The sequence below is a fragment of the Mya arenaria genome, chromosome 10 (assembly GCF_026914265.1).
Source record: "Mya arenaria isolate MELC-2E11 chromosome 10, ASM2691426v1".
Lineage (NCBI taxonomy): Eukaryota > Metazoa > Mollusca > Bivalvia > Myida > Myidae > Mya > Mya arenaria.
This window is the reverse complement of record NC_069131.1, coordinates 14,852,048-14,870,136: the sequence shown is the minus strand read 5'-3', so window position 1 is coordinate 14,870,136 and position 18,089 is coordinate 14,852,048. Positions and strand designations below refer to the sequence as shown.

Here is an 18,089-nt window from a genome sequence, read left to right as displayed (position 1 = left end):
ACTTGGCTTGTTCCTGTAGATGTCATTGTATTATTGACTTATAAACTTAACATTGGCATGCTTCTATCTTTATTGGTTTAAACCATATGCATTTCAATAAAACATTTTCGAGATAAACAAAATTAAACATAATCAAAAGATTTACATTGGGAACAATGCTTAAAAACCAGAAAAGTGATATATAAGCACACAATAAAATAATCACGGTATAGTTGAGAAGGAAGCCTTTCATCTTATAATATGACTTGATTATGTCATTCAAGCTGCTTAAACTCGTTTTAACTTGTTTATAAATCTAGAAAATCAAACAAGAATATATTAATTAAGCGACACTACGAAATGTCATGGATGGTGAATGAAAATCCAACATATAATTAAACTCATAACAGTCATAAACTTGAACTATGTCTTTTGAAAATATTTAATTTGAATACCACGTCCAACAATGCATTGCAGATTTCGTATCACTGATCGAATTAATGCCGAGATTATAAAATGAAATATTTGAACACAAATCTTTGCAAACGTAAAACATACATTTCTAAGAGGTCTTAAAATCCTAACACGACAGCCGTTGCAAATACTATAGTTAATGACCTTGTATTTGGATAATACAGATTGTGCATCGCGCATCCGAAAACATTCAATAACGTATTTAAGAAACGATATAGTGCGCGATTAAGGGAATATTCGATATCTGTAACACAACCATTTTCTCAATTGAGCAGTTATAATGTTCTTAATTAGGTGATTTCATATTGGCAGAGTTATTTGTCCGAGGTTAGCAGTATTGGTCTGAGCCCGAAGAAGTAGTAGTGTAGTAGTAGTAGTAGTAGTAGTAGTAGTAGTAGTAGTAGTAGTAGTAGTAGTAGTAGTAGTAGTGTAGTAGTAGTAGTAGTAGTAGTAGTAGTAGTAGTAGTAGTAGTAGTAGTAGTAGTAGTAGTAGTAGTAGTAGTAGTAGTAGTAGTAGTAGTAGTAGTAGTAGTAGTAGTAGTAGTAGTAGTAGTAGCGGTAGCGGTAGCGGTAGCGGCAGCGGCAGCGGCAGCGGCAGCGGCAGCGGCAGCGGCAGCGGCAGCGGTAGCGGTAGCGGTAGCAGTAGCGGTAGCAGTAGTAGTAGTAGTAGTAGTAATAATAGTATTAGAAGTAGAAGTAGTAGTAGTAGTAGTAGTAGTAGTAGTAGTAGTAGTAGTAGTAGTAGTAGTAGTAGTAGTAGTAGTAGTTATAATGTTCTTAATTAGGTGATTTCATATTGGCAGAGTTATTTGTCCGAGGTTAGCAGTATTGGTCTGAGCCCGAAGAAGTAGTAGTGTAGTAGTAGTAGTAGTAGTAGTAGTAGTAGTAGTAGTAGTAGTAGTAGTAGTAGTAGTAGTAGTAGTGTAGTAGTAGTAGTAGTAGTAGTAGTAGTAGTAGTAGTAGTAGTAGTAGTAGTAGTAGTAGTACATGTAGTAGTAGTAGTAGTAGTAGTAGTAGTAGTAGTAGTAGTAGTAGTAGTAGTAGTAGTAGTAGTGGTAGCGGTAGCGGTAGCGGTAGCAGTAGTAGTAGAAGTGATAATAGAGGTAGTGGTATATCTGACTCTTTCGAAAAATATAACCATACGATCAGTTTTAAATTAAAAATAGTTTCATATATATATTACAAATATTTTTAGATTATTTTTTTAAGTTTGATAAAATTATAAATTAAAATTTGGCAGATTTCACATTAATGTATTGATATTTGTAATCATCATGTTTTTTCTGTAGGTAAGTTGAAGAAACTTTGAACAAAATAATCCCTTTGTTGCTATATCGCGGTAAGATAAAAGATTAAAAAGAAGTTTGCCATCCTATTACGTCCTGTATTTATTTACTTTCTTGCAAGCCTGGGAAAGATACTCATGTCAAAACAAAACATGTGCCTGTAAACTTTCATATTTTGGATTTTAAAGTATGTAAAATAGCATATTCAGTTGGTAATTATCTTGTAATATGTATATACAGTGGTCAAGAAAATTAATTTGTAGCTAGATTAGATTAGATTAGATTTATTTCGGCATAGGAAGCATATACATAGTTAACAACATAACATAGGATAAAATAATGAGCATTATTAAATACTATATCACATACGAGAAAACTATGACATACACACCAACACCAAGGATAACACAAAAAAGGGCAAGCCCTTATTTCCATTGTGGTCCTTTGTATTGGCGGCATGACACAGAGAGGCGGACCTAAATATAATCATGTGTAAAAGTACTAGATTGGATTACTATCACTTTGATAATTTTAATGTTATTTTAATAAAGATGTAAAGCATAATTTTAAAGCAAATTGATATTCATACTTAATTTTTATAAGGCAATACTCCCAAAGTCTTAAAGGTATAAACATGAAACGTCATAATTAGGTAGGTCTGATTCAGTGGGTGCAGTACTGCGTAACCGTTCAGCCTGCGATACCGTTTGAGTTATTGCCCTTTTCAATTTTCATACTTATGTTTTTTGTCCGAGCATCACGCGTCTAAAAACAATTACCATACGAGGTAATGATTTCAAATTTCAATTACATATACATCTTAATGAGGAGAGGAGCACTCTATAAAGATAACTATTGCCTATTTTCAACTGCTTTCGTCTGTCAAACAACAAAGGAGATACACTGCAAGGGAGATAATATTCTACAATCGGCAGGGAATATTGGCATACAGTGGCGGCTCTTGTTGAAGCATTAAATGCATGTCAATTTTGTTGATTGTTTGGAGCTATTCGTGGTAAGTGCATATAACTTCCAGGCTACATGTAAACGAGTGCTGGATGTATCAACAACTGCTTGCCTTCTGGTGGAGATTTATAACATTTTTTCTTCTAATGGGGAACACACAGGAACTGTAAGCTGTCGATATCAAAATAATTATATATATAAAAGCCTAAAATTTGTCATTTCCTTCGAAATCTTGCAAAAAATAATATTTATGTCATTAACAACATAGCTCTAATGTGTACTTTTTATGATGTTTTTATTACAAAATCATTTTTCTCAAATGTTCACATTTTATTTTCGAGTCTGAAGTTTCAAACGTGAACAATACCCTTAAAATGACAAACTGTCGACAGGAAAACAACTGGAAAAAGTATCAAATTAATGAAATAAATAATGTTGGTCAGTAGTTTTGATAAGACATTTTCTCTATCGCTACAAGACTACGCGTAACTGGATTTATGTAATTGAATAGCATTCTTTGTAACTCATCATAATAATAAATAAATAAATACTTTAAAAACAACTTGAAAAGTATTTAAAAAAGTTACACGCGTTGTATAAAATTGCACATTTTCATTTTGAATTAATTCTCAGTCGATTAATATGGGTTTGTATAAGTTTATAACTTAAACATTAATATAAACAAGTTTGTAAAAACGATAGAAAAATGTTAAACATTTGTCATGATTTTACTGCAATGCTTAAACTGAGTTGATGATCGGTGCTGCGCTTGCAAGGTAATACAAAAGTTGTTTTTTTAAAAGGTCACAGCATTGTCATAGACTTAGCCACGTCGTCTTGCAAAACTTTATCGCTTGCTCTAACTCGAAAATATTTAAGATATTCGCATGTGCATAGGTGGTCGGTGGTTAGTTTTTAATGTGTGTAACCAGGCTCATCACTCTGTATTGTAAATGTGGTGGAGTAAGGTAAATAATGATTGCTTTCACGGTGTCTCTTACTTAGTACAATTTAGTTCAAGGTATTGACATGAAACATAAATATCTTGGCTGTGACAATACCCACACGCTTGTTAGATTTAACTTACAATATATATATATGCAAATAATGATGAGTTGTATCAATAACTCTTCGCTGTTTGTGCATCACCATACCATACCATGTGCCAAAACATAACGTTAAATGTGCAACGGGTGTTTGAGCTTGAAAAAAAAGTATGTATGTATTTTTCGAAAGTGTTGCCATATTATATTGACGATGTATTTGTAAAGTCCTTATCCTGCTTGTTCCGGCGTAACTATTCTTGGTGGTCCTAATAACATAATCATCATCATCATCACCATCGTCATCATCATCATCATCATCATCATCATCATCATCATCATCATCATCATCATCATCATCATCATCATCATCATCATCATCATCATCATCATCATCAGCAGCAGCAGCAGCAGCAGCAGCAGCAGCAGCAGCAACAGCAGCAGCAGTAGCAGCAGCAACAACAGCAGCAGAAGCACCAGCACCAGCACCACCACCACCATCATCACCACCACCACAACCATCATCATAATCATCATCATCGTCATAATCATCATCATCATCTTCATCATCATCAACACCAACACCACTACCATCACCACCACCACCATCATCACCATCACCATCATTATCATCATCATCATCATCATCGCCATCGTCGCAAGCGTCTTCGTAGTCATCTTCGTCGTTGTCGTCGTCGTCGTCTTCGTCGTCGTCATCATCATCGTCATCATTATCGTCATCATCATCATCATCATCATCATCATCATCATCATCAACAGCAACAAATATATCATCGTCATCTTTGTCGTCGTCTCCATTACCACCACTGAAATTGTATAACTATTCACAGTTGTTGTAGCAAGAGCCAATTTTCTAGTTGTAGTAAAAGTCGTTTGAATATTACTGTTTAAATATCAGTATACAAAAAACCTTATTAAACAATAGATATATGCTGATAAGTCCCGCTGAGGCAGTGGTTTCGTTTTTTATTGCATACGGCCTGTGGTAACTGTCTTTTGAAATTAACATAGATTAGTAAAAGCTACAGTATATAAATAGTAGAACTAGTAACAGTTGTTGAAGCATTAGTCGTTATAATTTTTGTAGTAATTGGAATATTATTTTTATAATCTCAGTAAAACGAATTTGAAGAATGCAAATATGCTGACTAGTACCGCTGAATCAGTGGTTTTGTCGGCCCGTGGTCATTGTCGTTTTGAAAAATAACATACATAAAATGTTGGAAATTTCACAACGACTAACATTGGTTGTCAGTCAAATAAGTGGTTTGGAGATCAGAGAAGATGTAAACGTTTGTCATGAAATGTATGATTTTATGACATTTGGCCATAAGATTTGATTCCAAGATGTTTTGCTAATGGGATAAAATGAAGAAAAAAATGATACAAGCATTCTCGTGTCAATGTTTAACAGATTACCAATCATGGCATTACTCGAGAGGTATTTCTGTCAAGCCATTCAAATATACAATATAAAGTTTCAAAACAAGGTACAATACGACTTCTATATTTAACACTGATTTATGAGTCATTGTGTATGTATATCAATAAATGTTACCAAATACTTGTATACACACCCACAAAATAACTGGTTTATTCTGGAAAAAGGCTTTAAACCAATGGATTGATGATCAACAATACAGCATAATGTTTTATTTTGAGTCGGCAAAACATGCAACATGCGAATACAGCTTTCGATGTTATAATGCAAACCATAATTTAATTTTAACATATGTTATCTCAGTTGTAAATGCATGGCATAGCATACATGAGGTGTCCACATACGATATTTAACAATGTTTAACAAACGGTAAATTATAACAAAAGTAACTCGCGTAATGATAATATTTTTCTGCCTTTTGGCTTGTTATGTGCAATGAAATAAGATCTTCAGTTGTGAATGAGAGCACCACCAAAACTGGTCCAACGGTACGAATGATTCTCATCCAGTTGACTGGTCGAGCCCCCAGTGGCGCATTGTACCCAGACAGTTTCGCCTACATCAAGCTGAACAAACACCTGACTACTAGAACTGGTAGCAGCGTCCTTCTCATACTGTACACTTTTAATGAGGACTGACCCGTCCTTCACTATCTGGAGATAAGAATATATAGTTGAGTATGTACAAGTGTGCATGAAGAACAAGTAGAGACCCCGTTCTGGAGCGGTGAACTTGCCCGTGGTGGCACTGTAGCCGCTTCCCTGGTTGGACTCCACTGTCTTGTACACTATCACCTCACCTGTAGACAGGCTGGTGGTCTGTGGAAAGTGAGCGTTGAAGTACACCAGTGGAGTAGCGGTTTGGTCTGAAAAATGATTGTGATATATCTATAGATATCAATTATAGTTTTTTTGTGAGAGTGGATAGTTTTACTTTGCATTATTGTTACGAAATGATAAAAGTGCTTGATTATTTATCAAACGATAGAAGTAGGCGTAGCAAAATGAAGACTTTAGTTTGATAACTCTTATGTTGCCTTTTATTTTGTAGATAAGATATATAAAATCAGTTCAAATTTAACAAGACTCACACTCCATATAATGTTGCGACCCTGAGCGAATTTTCGAGTTAATTTCTGTAAATTGGTATACGAATAGAAGAGCATATGCCCAGTTAGGGACTGTTTTTACTTTTTCAATATTCGGAACAGTTTTGAAACTACGAGTCTCCAAAATATACAACTGACGTCAATTTTGAGATGTCTGTCTTTTTTTTGCGATCCAGCTACAATAACCGATGTTTTCATCAATTCTTTATTCACCGCTATGAAATGTCAACATCAAGTGCTTCTTGTGAAAATGTTCACGGACATATTTGTATTTCTCTTATATTACGTTTTTTTTTATTTTAAATTCGTCTAAAACGTCATTTTTCGCGAGAAAAAAGACGTGTCATGTTTTGCTGAAAGTGCGCCTTATTTAATTTTTGAAAAAAACTGTTCGCTTAAATTTTGATTGTTTAAAATACATGTATTCATTTTTATTACCAATCGCCTGATATCAAGAACAGTGTACCTTACCGACTTCATTTTTGCGCAGTATCAAATAATCTAACCCATATACCTGTTTTTTATTCAATACGTATTGTTTTTTTGTGTTAAATTTATAATTTAACATAGTTTTCTTCTGTTGAAGTCCGAATAGTAAGCATTGTCAAATCATTATAGCACTGATCATAAATGAACAGATTCAATTGTTTCTATAAGCTCATTTTGTTAAGGGTGGTTAAAGCTCACGTTCAAACACACGCACAAACACGCAGATAAAATTAAGGCACGCACGCATAAAACGCACCCCACTCACCATCACACACCCAAGCACGCGTGCACACGCAAGCATGTAAGCGCACACGCATACACATACACACACACACACACATACACACGGGCGCACGCTCACACGCTCATGCACGCTCTCACACGCAGGCATGTATGCACGCGTGCACACGCATTGTACGCACGGCAGAGACTTTGAGTGCGAGATAAGGTTGCTATGTTGGCTCCTGTATCATGGACATTGAATGCATCGCTTAAAGTTGTTTCATAAAATTGCTTGTACGCACAAGAGACTTTGAGTACTTGATGAGGTCAGGAAAACAGAATATCAGTTATGCGTTACAACAAACAATGCGTTGACTATCAAAATAAAACAGCATTTTACTGCACTTATAAAATTAACTTTAAGATCATATTTAGCTATTTGGAACATATATTTTATCGTACTGTGTGTGTGTGCTGTGTGCGTGTAAAACGCAAGCATAAAACACAATAGGCAATGCTTTAAGATGCACTCTTGCTCCCAAATACGATTTACCGCAATTAATAAAAGTGTTTTAATATTCCTTAAAGGATAAACACATATCGAAAACAGTGGTTGTTATAAAGGATACCGAGTTTAATTTGAAAGAAATGTGCATAAAACACGGTATTTCAACGTTATGAGACGATAGTAGATTACAGTAAATCATTTAGTATCCACCAATCATTTTAATATTTTCTCGCTTTCTACAATAAAATACAAGGGTACAATCTTGTTATCAGTAAATTATAGTTTGCATAAATTTATTATTTAGTAAGTAGTAAGGGTTAATCAGTCAAAATTGATGTTTGTTAAACATGTGTATGTATTGATTTTGAATAAGAGTGTAATTTTAATACTTTAGTGTGTTTTACATTAACGCCGGTGTAACATTCATTTTCGACCCCGTTATATATTGACCGCATGAGTCATTTTTTTCTGTTCGAAGAATGACCGATCAATTTTAAACGTTAACAACTGAATCCCCAAAATGTTGTGTAACAAATAGCCCTCGTTGAAAGTGTATCAAGGGTTTTATTCAATACCAAACTTAGTCAATCATATTATGGTCACACCTTACTAAATTGAATTTATTAATTGCATGTTTTTTTATACAACGATAACCAATTGGTTACATCTAACTAAGAACCAAATCACTGACCTCTATTATCGCGTTTTTTATTACATTTTGCTCCGATTATGACAAAAAGAAATAAACTTGGATGTTGTTAAGGGGGAGGGGTGGCGGTTGCACCACATCTACTGCCTGGATCCATTTGTACTTATTACGATGTTGATTTCTGTTGATTATCTGTTTTTTGTTTGTATGTTATGTTTGGTGAATGAAATGCATGTCACACGCTGAATTTACTATGCTTTTGCTTAGTCTAGAGCCTTTTAACTGCAGATCTATGCTGATATTTATCGAAATAAAATGGTAACTGAAAAAGTAGTTGAACTATTTGTTGTGGTGTTATTACTGTATATGAATATATAAAAAAACAAAGCACTAATCAGCATAGTCCCATGCCTTGAAACATTGTTGATGTGTATAATCAAATTATTCTTATTCGGCATTGAGATTGCTAAATCATTTAGAAAGCCTGTCATTAAATTGCCGCCAGATTTAAGTCATCCCTCGATGTATAAAGTTGGTTATTTAGCGCCCGTCTTGTGTAGAAATATATATTTTGTACAACAACAATAACAAATATCCCTTACATACAACTTATCAGAGTTTTATACTAAACAAGACACTCTAAAATTTATAATCTTACCATTAAATTAACAAAACAATGAGTTCGATTAACGTCATGGTAAACGTTTTAATACAATACGTATTGAATAAGAAACAGATATAGGGGTAATACTATTTGAAATTGCGCACAAACAAAGTCGGTAAGGTACACTTTTCTTGATATTCAGCGATTTATAATAAAAAATGAAAAACTGTATTTAAAAAAATCAAAAATTAAACGAAAGGCGCACTTTTTTCAGCGAAACACGACGCCGTTTTTCCCGGAAATTTGACGTTTTAGTTTAATTGAAAATTAAAAAAACGTAAATAATAAGAAAGAAAAATATATGTCGTTGAACGTTACCACAATACGAACTTTAGGTTGAAATTTCATAGCGGTGAACTAAGAATGATGATGAAAATTTCGGTTATTGTAACGGGAACGCAAAAAATGACAGATGTCTCAAAATTGACGTCAGTGGTATATTTTGAAGACTTGAAGTTTCAAAACTGTTCCGAATATTGAAAAGGTAAAAGCAGTCCCTTACTGGGCATATTCTCTTCTATTCGTATACCAGTTTTCAGAAATTAACTCGAAATTAAAAATACGTAAAATATTGCTTATAGTGAGTGGCTAGTATCTTTAGGGGTCTTGCATAAGTTTCAGAAATATATTTAAAAGCTTTACAAGCTGTAATTTACTGGTTCGTCACAATACCATAATACTTTAATATGTAATGTATAAAATGTGCAGCTAACAATGTAAATTTCGATTTTGCGATAATTTCCTGAAGAAAAGAATCTTTCCATTCGATGGAATCGCATGGGGTCAAATTTGTCCAAACTGCATCATAGATTAATTTAGGGAAGATGATCGTGTTTTTAACATCGATAATAAAGGAAGAAAAACACTGCACTAAACAGATTATATGAATTAAAGGCAGGCAAATGGATTGTCAATCAAACAGGGTAATGATCTGTAAATGTAAACAATGATGTTTCATAATAAACAAATTGTAGGGTTTTTTGATGGACAACCATGCTGTTTTCTTGAAAAAAAACCTGCTATGTCATGCTACAAAATAGTGAGATATGGTTCAGACAGATATCATACCAATGTCATGTTTTTTATTAAACGCTGATATATTGAGAAAACAGTGGGAAAGTCTTACATACATATATATCTACATTTAAGAGCGGGACACACCAGCCGGTTTAATGCTCATGGTTACATGAATCTTTCTTGGTATTCTATGGTGTAGGTTTTCAGATGAAATGATTTTTCGATAAAAAAATCTAGAGACCATTTTGAAATTGTTAAAGGCAATGTATGGTTTTGATTGTTACTAATGAATCTGTCATTGGAGAAATAGCCAATAAACATCATACCATTAACATTGGGAAATTAAAACGTGGGTGAGTTGTTTCTGGCCTAATGCGAACATATTTAAATCGGTAATTCCAGACTGGCATTAAGATAGCAACAATTACCACATTACCAAAAACTATAAAATTGATAATAGTTAAAATAATAATAATAATAATAATAATAATAATAATAATAATAATAATAATAATAATTTTAGAACATGTGTTGTTGTATTTTTGAAAACGTGCCAATCATTTCTGAAGAGAAGTTTCCCATATAAAGACAGAAAGTGAAAACTAAATGCGCCATGTTTATTATGAATCGACATGGGTTGCAGGAAATTGATATAAGGTCAGCTAAGAAACATTTATGTTTAAATGGATAGTTATGATCAAAGCAGAATGAAGAAATTTTCATGAGTATTCATCCGAATTTATTTCATTCTCAGTTTGAACGTTCTCACACCACTTAATTTTTTAAGCGCACAAAAGCTTAAACCTGAACAAACCTTTAATATCATTGAAGGCGGCAATGGTTTGTTCTAGCGTAGTGTTAGAATTGGACACTATCTTCTCCAGTGTGCTGGACTGGTTTCTCTCAATTTCCTCCATAAGCGAAACCAGTCTGCGTTCTGCTTGCTCCTGTTGGTCCTGAAAGACATCAACGGTCGCTTGTAAACGTTCGTTATCTTCCTTGATCCGCGTTAGGTCTTGCTCAACAGTTTTGCTCACAGCCTTGTTTTCCTTTAACACTTTCTCAAAAGCGAACTCCATGCGAATCATTCTCTCGAGCACCTTTTCCTCGTAGTCGTATTTGGAGCATTCTGGACACGATGGCTCGGAGGCCAAGGTCATGCTGACCAGTAACAACAACTGAAGTAGTCCAGTCATTCTCAAATGAGCATTCACTGAATGTTACTATACAGGTTAACTGAATGTTTGCGAATGAGAAAATAATCGTTAAATATATTCAAGTGCAGCTATCGAATACTAAATGAATACCGTATTTTCTCAACTTGTAGAAGTCAAAATGCTGCATGGTTAGGAGAAGACACGAACAGATACAAATGGTTATAAGAGCTACGTTTTGATGCTGGCGGAAGCAGCTGAATTGAGTGGATTTTTGCAGATTCCTAATCCACGAGGCACTAGAATTCAAAATCTGCAAAAGTCAACGGGAGTCAAATACGACATGCCGGATCAAAATGAAATACTAATATCCGTTTTAATTTAAACATTACTGATTCTAGTCATTTAAAAGAAACATGATTTTAATAATAATGTTATTTGAATTACTCGCTGATTTGATTTCTGACGTCATTTTAATACTTCACAATGACACATGTTATAACATGATGTCAACAGATGCGGCTGTATTACACCGGAGTTGAATTAGGACAACCATATTTTGCGATATGTATTGCGAGCGGATTTATGATGGATAAATTCTTAAGCACGATACCGGGTACCAAACATAAGGATTGATTTATTATCGCGTTAACTAGGTCATCAAAAAAATTAAGTTTTTTTAACGATTACATAAAATCGAACCTTTGGCTGAACAGTTAAACAATCTCTCTTTATTCGTACTTTTCTTAACATGCAATCATGGTTCATATTGTATCAAATAAACAGCTACGGCAATGGCTGACAATCATATCACGTAGGTGGTTATTGAACATTATGATTGATATTTTGTTTTGATTTATTTTTTAAGAATCAGTTTTTAATAATGTTTGTTTTCGCAGGTGTATCGTTGGTTCAAGTTACAAACGACGCAAAGTTTTATTGTGATGTGAACTGTGAAATCGTTAAGGGGACTTGTATCTAATCATATCCGATTAATTTAAGCAATATTACGGTAGTGCTTGGAAAAGTTTCTTACATATGCTGTATAAGAAATCCACACCCAAGATAAAAATATAAGTTTATGTTGAAAGCCTACAATTCTGACATTTCCAGATATGTAGCAGCCGTGACAAACAGAAGGGGGTCGTATATCATAAAGTCTGTAATGCAATCAGTTTCGATTAATACTTTATAAAATTTGGAAACCTATTTCATATGGTTTATATTAGACATAAACTTTGATTAACAAAATCATACACCTTTTCATCACATATATATATATGTGGAAACAGCAGTTGTGTTGTCAGTTACATCAAAGTAGGACGTCATTTCTTTGGTGAAATTACGTCGTTTTTACTATAAGATACATATTCGCACGTCGCGGTTCTATGTAGCATTTGCTGATGGGTAATCCCGCCCTAAATATCCTGCAAAAGAAGATGGATGTGCCACTTAAAAGTTTTTAAATTAGTTAAGTACCTATGAGGCGTCAACACTTTAAACTCGTCTGGCGTTGCAATTATGAAGATTTATATTTCCATGCTGATATGCCAGTTTTATCATAAAATGCTTTTTCTTTGACACTTAGGTAAATCAAAAGTACTTGAAAACTATTAGGGTTTCTGCATTTAGCTTAACTACCTAAACTGTCAAATAATTTGATGAAAAAAGCCTCACGTAAAAAAAACATGAATTAAAAATATAGAGCATCGACCAAGTCTCGTCATTTTCCTTTGACCACGGAGTCTTCATTAAGCGTGTATGTTCTGTTTGTGGTATGTTTGTGGTGTTTGTGTCTTTCGTTCGGTGTCGTAAGAACCTTAAGCGTGTGCCTCTAAACAGTTTTTGTTTTCCTTCTGAGATTGTCCCTTAAGATTTTATTGTATAATTGACTTTGTAAACTTAACCTTTGTATCACACTTTATAATGGCATTGTAAATATAACACTATAGCACTGTAGGATATAATGACGTTGAACAGATAGTATTGTTCAAAAATTGAAACTATGGTATTACAAAATGCATGTAAAATTTCGCTTGCAGTCGTCACATCTAAGATCTAAACAAACTACGATATTAGACATAATAAAAACAAACCATCAATGTCATTACAGAGTTAATAACATGTTATACACATTTATTTTTATTTTAGTTCATTCTCTTGTGAGAATACAATATTTTTGCATTTTATTCCCCCACGTAACGTCAAACGCCTTAATGTCGAAAGCAAAATTTTAAGCCTAATTCATGGTAACACACACATAATGGCTATATTCATATGTGGCCTTTATATAAGTATTTATAACTGATGTTCCTAAACCATTAATTGTAACTGTTTTATCTATGGCTAGCAATGGAAACCCAGTTTATAATTGGCTTAATTAAAAAGACATTTTGCCACTACGGCGTTTACTCTATGAAATCCATAAACTATCTCTATGTTAGGTGGACAGTTTTATGTAGTCGCAACGCTGCACAACAGCATACTTATCATTTGTGAATTAGAGCACCACCAAAACTTGTCCAACGATAAGAATCTTCAGACGGGATCCTGCCTGCATCCCCAGTGGAGCATTGTGCTCAGAAGTGGACTACGGTATAAAATTGTACAAAGGCCTAACAACTAGAAATGTTATTAAAGACGTTGACACCCTGATAACTTGAAATGAGGACTAAGCCTTATATCATTATAAGAAGAAGTGTATATTTATTTGTATTGTTGCATGTGTTCGTGTAAACATATATACTCCACGTGCTGGAGTGATGGATTTTGCCTTGGTATAGCTTTTGCCATTGCCCTGGATGGTCTCCACTGTCGTGTAAGCGCTGTCACTTCAGGCTGCTGGTATGCGTAGAGCGGACGTGGAGTAACACTAGTGTGGTAGCGATTTTTTTAAACATAATGTATAATTGTCTTTTTCGGGAATGTTTTTTTGTGTGTAAACATGTCATCATTTAAGAAATAAGAGCGATATATTTTACGTTTGTAACAAATAAATGAAGGTAGTATATTTATTAGGGATGCAAACGAATATTCGAATATTCGAATATTCGGTCAAACGTTTGGTATTCGAATGTCAAAATCGGTATTCGAATATTCGAAAAAAAAAATCAATAAAGAGAACAAAACACATTTTGCCTTCATCACTGATGTTGTTTATAAAGCTCGTTTATCTTGTTTTTACAACGATTGGCCCCTAATCCCAGAGGTGTGAATGTGATGACTAGACACGGGACATGTGTCATTTAGGGACATTTCGTCGGGTACTATAAAAAGTCCCCCTACTTTTACAATAACTGGCTAGGGATCGGCTTTAACACCAATGTGTTGTCTTGGCTGCAAATTATGCTGTGCAAAATAGCGCAAAACGATGTGGTGATATAAATGCCACAATAATGTTATATTGTGCTCAATAATGTTGTTGCATATATGTGCTTTAAACTGTTTTCATTTTTCAATACAATTTTCGTGCTTTGAAATGGATTTTTGAATATAATTCCTCTATTGTTGTACAATAAATAAGTCCAATCCACTTATGTTTTCGTTTTACTATTTTACTAGTTCCCGAGTTGGTTTGAGTTTTCCATAGTTATATTTAGTCAGTTTAGAGGTCAATCTCAGAACGAGGCTGATCATCCTACGGAAAGACCTTCCATTGGCGCAAAACACTGTCTTACTAGGAATCCATCTAATTTCACATGATTTACAAAAGGCAGCGGAATTGAATTATTCGATTTTGTTGTTTGTCTGTTTATAATGTATTGCTTTTTACTTCCTGAAAATGGAGAATTTCAAAGGCTCATTTGGGGAAATCAGGGTCCGCCGCGCGTACTGGATACGACAAAATAGGGTTTAAATGCCCCGGCTATTACTTAAGCGAATAATAATAGTAGTTTACTACATCTTCTAAAATATGTATTACGCTAATCGAATATTCGAATATTCGATCGAAAGAATTACCGAATATTCGAATATCTGTTTTGCCATTCGTTTGCATCCCTAATAATTATGATCTGTGTTTGATACTTCCTGTAACGTGTGTGTTATAAAAACACAAAAACGTTTGATTTCTTATAAAAAGGTTAGTGCGACTAGTGAAATGTTGTTCCGATGTTAATTTGTCTGTCCATTCGTCTGTTTTTTGTCAATATGTCAGTACTTTGCCGCACTTTATATCGCCTGATTGTACACACTAATATACGTATAATATTATGTTCCGCTGTTCATACGTCCGTTTGCCAATCTGTATATTTGTCTGACCGTCAAGGTTTTGGTCATACATCCAAAAGCTTGACTTTTACACACTGATGATAAACTGTGATATACTGAGATATACTTTTCCGCTGTTCATTCACTTGACGGTAAGTGGGTGACTTGGGCGTACATCCAAACTTTTACACACTTGTATACTTGTAAAATACTGTTCCGTTGTTCATTCGTCCGTCTATCCGGTAGCATGTATACGTCTGTCAATCGGCATATTTGTCAGTTTGTCATACGTCCAATCACTTTACTTTTACACACACAATACGAGCTAAATATTGGTCCGCTGTGCATTCGTCCTGTCTGTTATATTTTAGTTTGTCGTTCACTTGGCCATACATATTATCCCTTAGTTATACCAACTTGTTTTATAGTTTTTTTATAATTTGTTTGACCATTGTAGAGGTATAGACATAAAAGCATAAACCTAATACCCAATTATTTCTTAAAAATGTGTTATTTGCAATAATTCCTGACAGCGCATTTTAATGGTATATTTTAGCGTTCATCCTTTATAATCCAGTTTTATAGCTTTGGCCGTGCGCCCACGTTCTCTAAACTATACCATATATGCTAAAGTTTTTTCTACAATATCAGCATTATTCTTTCATCAGTAGATAAAAAACAAGCGTTTGAAGCAAGTGACTTTAGTGTCTTTCACCCTCTTATATATGACGGTATGTCGTTTAGCGACAAAATGAAATGGCGCTGATATATAAAAAAGATATATAATTTAGACACATTAAAAATAACATATTGTTTTGGATCACTAGTCATACATTAATTAAAAAAAATCATTATTATTTTGTTTCTTTCTTTTTCTTTTTTGATCATACCTACACGAATGTAAACACAAAATAATTATATTCTTCGTAAAAATGTCAATTCAAATGTTTTGGTCTTATACATATTTTGTTTCATCATTTTTTAGAAAAAGTCACCTGTTCATAATAAAGTTTGTGAACGGGTCTTTATGTGCAAAAAAAAATGTTGTGAATAAATAAAAAGTGACACATGGTGTCATATAGCATTTAAGGTGGCGGCCTATCGCCAAACGTACTATAATAGTTTACTATTTTTGCCGATTTCGCGGAAGGTATTTTCCACTGTATGCTACCTGGGTGCCTGGAGTACATGGTAAAGCCCCGTGCTTAGTATTGTGTTCAATGAAAACCAAAATCGAAAAGAATTGTCTGTAGTATTGGAGTTCAAATCGGTGAAGATGTGTTAATTATCAAAACGCGATCGGCAAGAAGACGTCACAATGTTATGTCATTATTTACACTTTATTTAATGCAGATGTTAATGTTACTACTGCAGTATATGTAACAAAATATTACTGAAATAATTTCAAGCCGCAAATTCGTCAGCCGTAAACTTCACGCCTCTAGGCCTCTAATCCACCAGGTCACCAAGTTCGCCCGCCAGGCCAGCGTGCCGCCATGTGCACGCCTCTATGCCTCCTGCTTCGACTCCATACCACCAGCCAGTTAAGCCTCAAGTATTCAAAAAAAACTGCGTAATATTGAAATCTTAGTTAAAATACAGGCATTTGATTTTCGTAGATTGTTTTGATAGTTGGGATCAAAATTGTTTGGCCATATTGACTGCTCAAACAACTATTTTCAAAGTTGAGGTACGACCTCTCAGATAAACAACATTTAATAACGTTGTGTAAGATGGTATCAACCTCCATAGTTGGAATACGGAATACCTCTCTTTCTATTTTACCGTGATCCGGAATACCGCTTATGTTTAGACCGGATTCCGCCTACCGTTTAATAATAAACTGGAATCCAGAATACCAATAAGTAAAAATATTGAATACATATGTCCTAAAAATGCTTTATGTTATTTTATCTTAATTCAACATTGGCTGCTATTATCATTTTTCACAATCTTCAGTTACAACGAAAGCAAAGCGAAACGTACATAACAGAATGTTTAGGCCAAGTGCGGTAAGTGTATAGGATAATGTATATAAAGGGTGCGTTTAAAATGTTTTATGGACTAGTTAAGACATATTGAAATTCTGCTAACCGTTTTATTCTTACTGGAATACCAATAAGTACTCGTATAAAGATTGAAGATATGTATCCAAGGTTTGCTTTATTATCGTATATCTTAATTATATCTCGGCTTCACTGATAATTTCTTACAATCGTCAATTACAACACACGCGTAGCGAGACGTACATAACGGAATGTTTAGGCCAGTTAGGGTGATGGTCAATGAAAATGTATATTTAGGATGCGTTTAGAAAGTTTCTGGAATTGTTGGTAATATATTTGCTGGTATACCTACGTTGAACTATAATCCAGTTAAAGCAAGGATCATCATCATCATCATCAGCAGCAGCAGCAGAATAAACAGCAGCAGGAGCAACAACAACAATGCCGACCAGCATAATTAATATCACGATCATCATTGCAACGACCATCATAAAGCATATGTCAACTATTAAGCAATAATAAAAAGCTACAATAATGAAATAGTACAACTAATAATAGTCATTATTCTAGTTGTAGTAGAAGCAGTTGGAATATTAATCCATAACTCTCAGCACCTATAAAAACTGATTTGAACAATACATAATCGACTAAAAAAGCTAAATCAGTGGTTTCGTTTTATATTGCATACGACCCATGGTCATTGCCTTTTTGAAAATAGCATACTTAAAAAGATTTTGCACTTTGCAAAACGACCAACATTGAATGCCAGTCGAATGAGTAATTTGGAGATCAAAGAAGAAGCAAAAGTTTGTCGTTAGAGCTATGATTTCTAAATAAGATTTAAAACTGTGTG

The 18,089-nt window shown here is 34.1% G+C and overlaps 1 protein-coding gene across 1 annotated transcript; it reads right to left on the bottom strand.

Moving 5' to 3' along the window:
- Window positions 1-5,659: 5,659 nt before the first annotated feature.
- On the bottom strand, window positions 5,660-11,063 carry LOC128204363 (uncharacterized). The gene is made up of 2 exons (XM_052905779.1): window positions 10,682-11,063; window positions 5,660-6,075 (listed from the first exon to the last, which is right to left on the bottom strand). The coding sequence occupies exons 1-2, from the start codon at window positions 11,061-11,063 to the stop codon at window positions 5,660-5,662; spliced, it is 798 nt and encodes a 265-aa protein (XP_052761739.1).
- Between the last annotated feature and the right edge of the window lie 7,026 nt (window positions 11,064-18,089).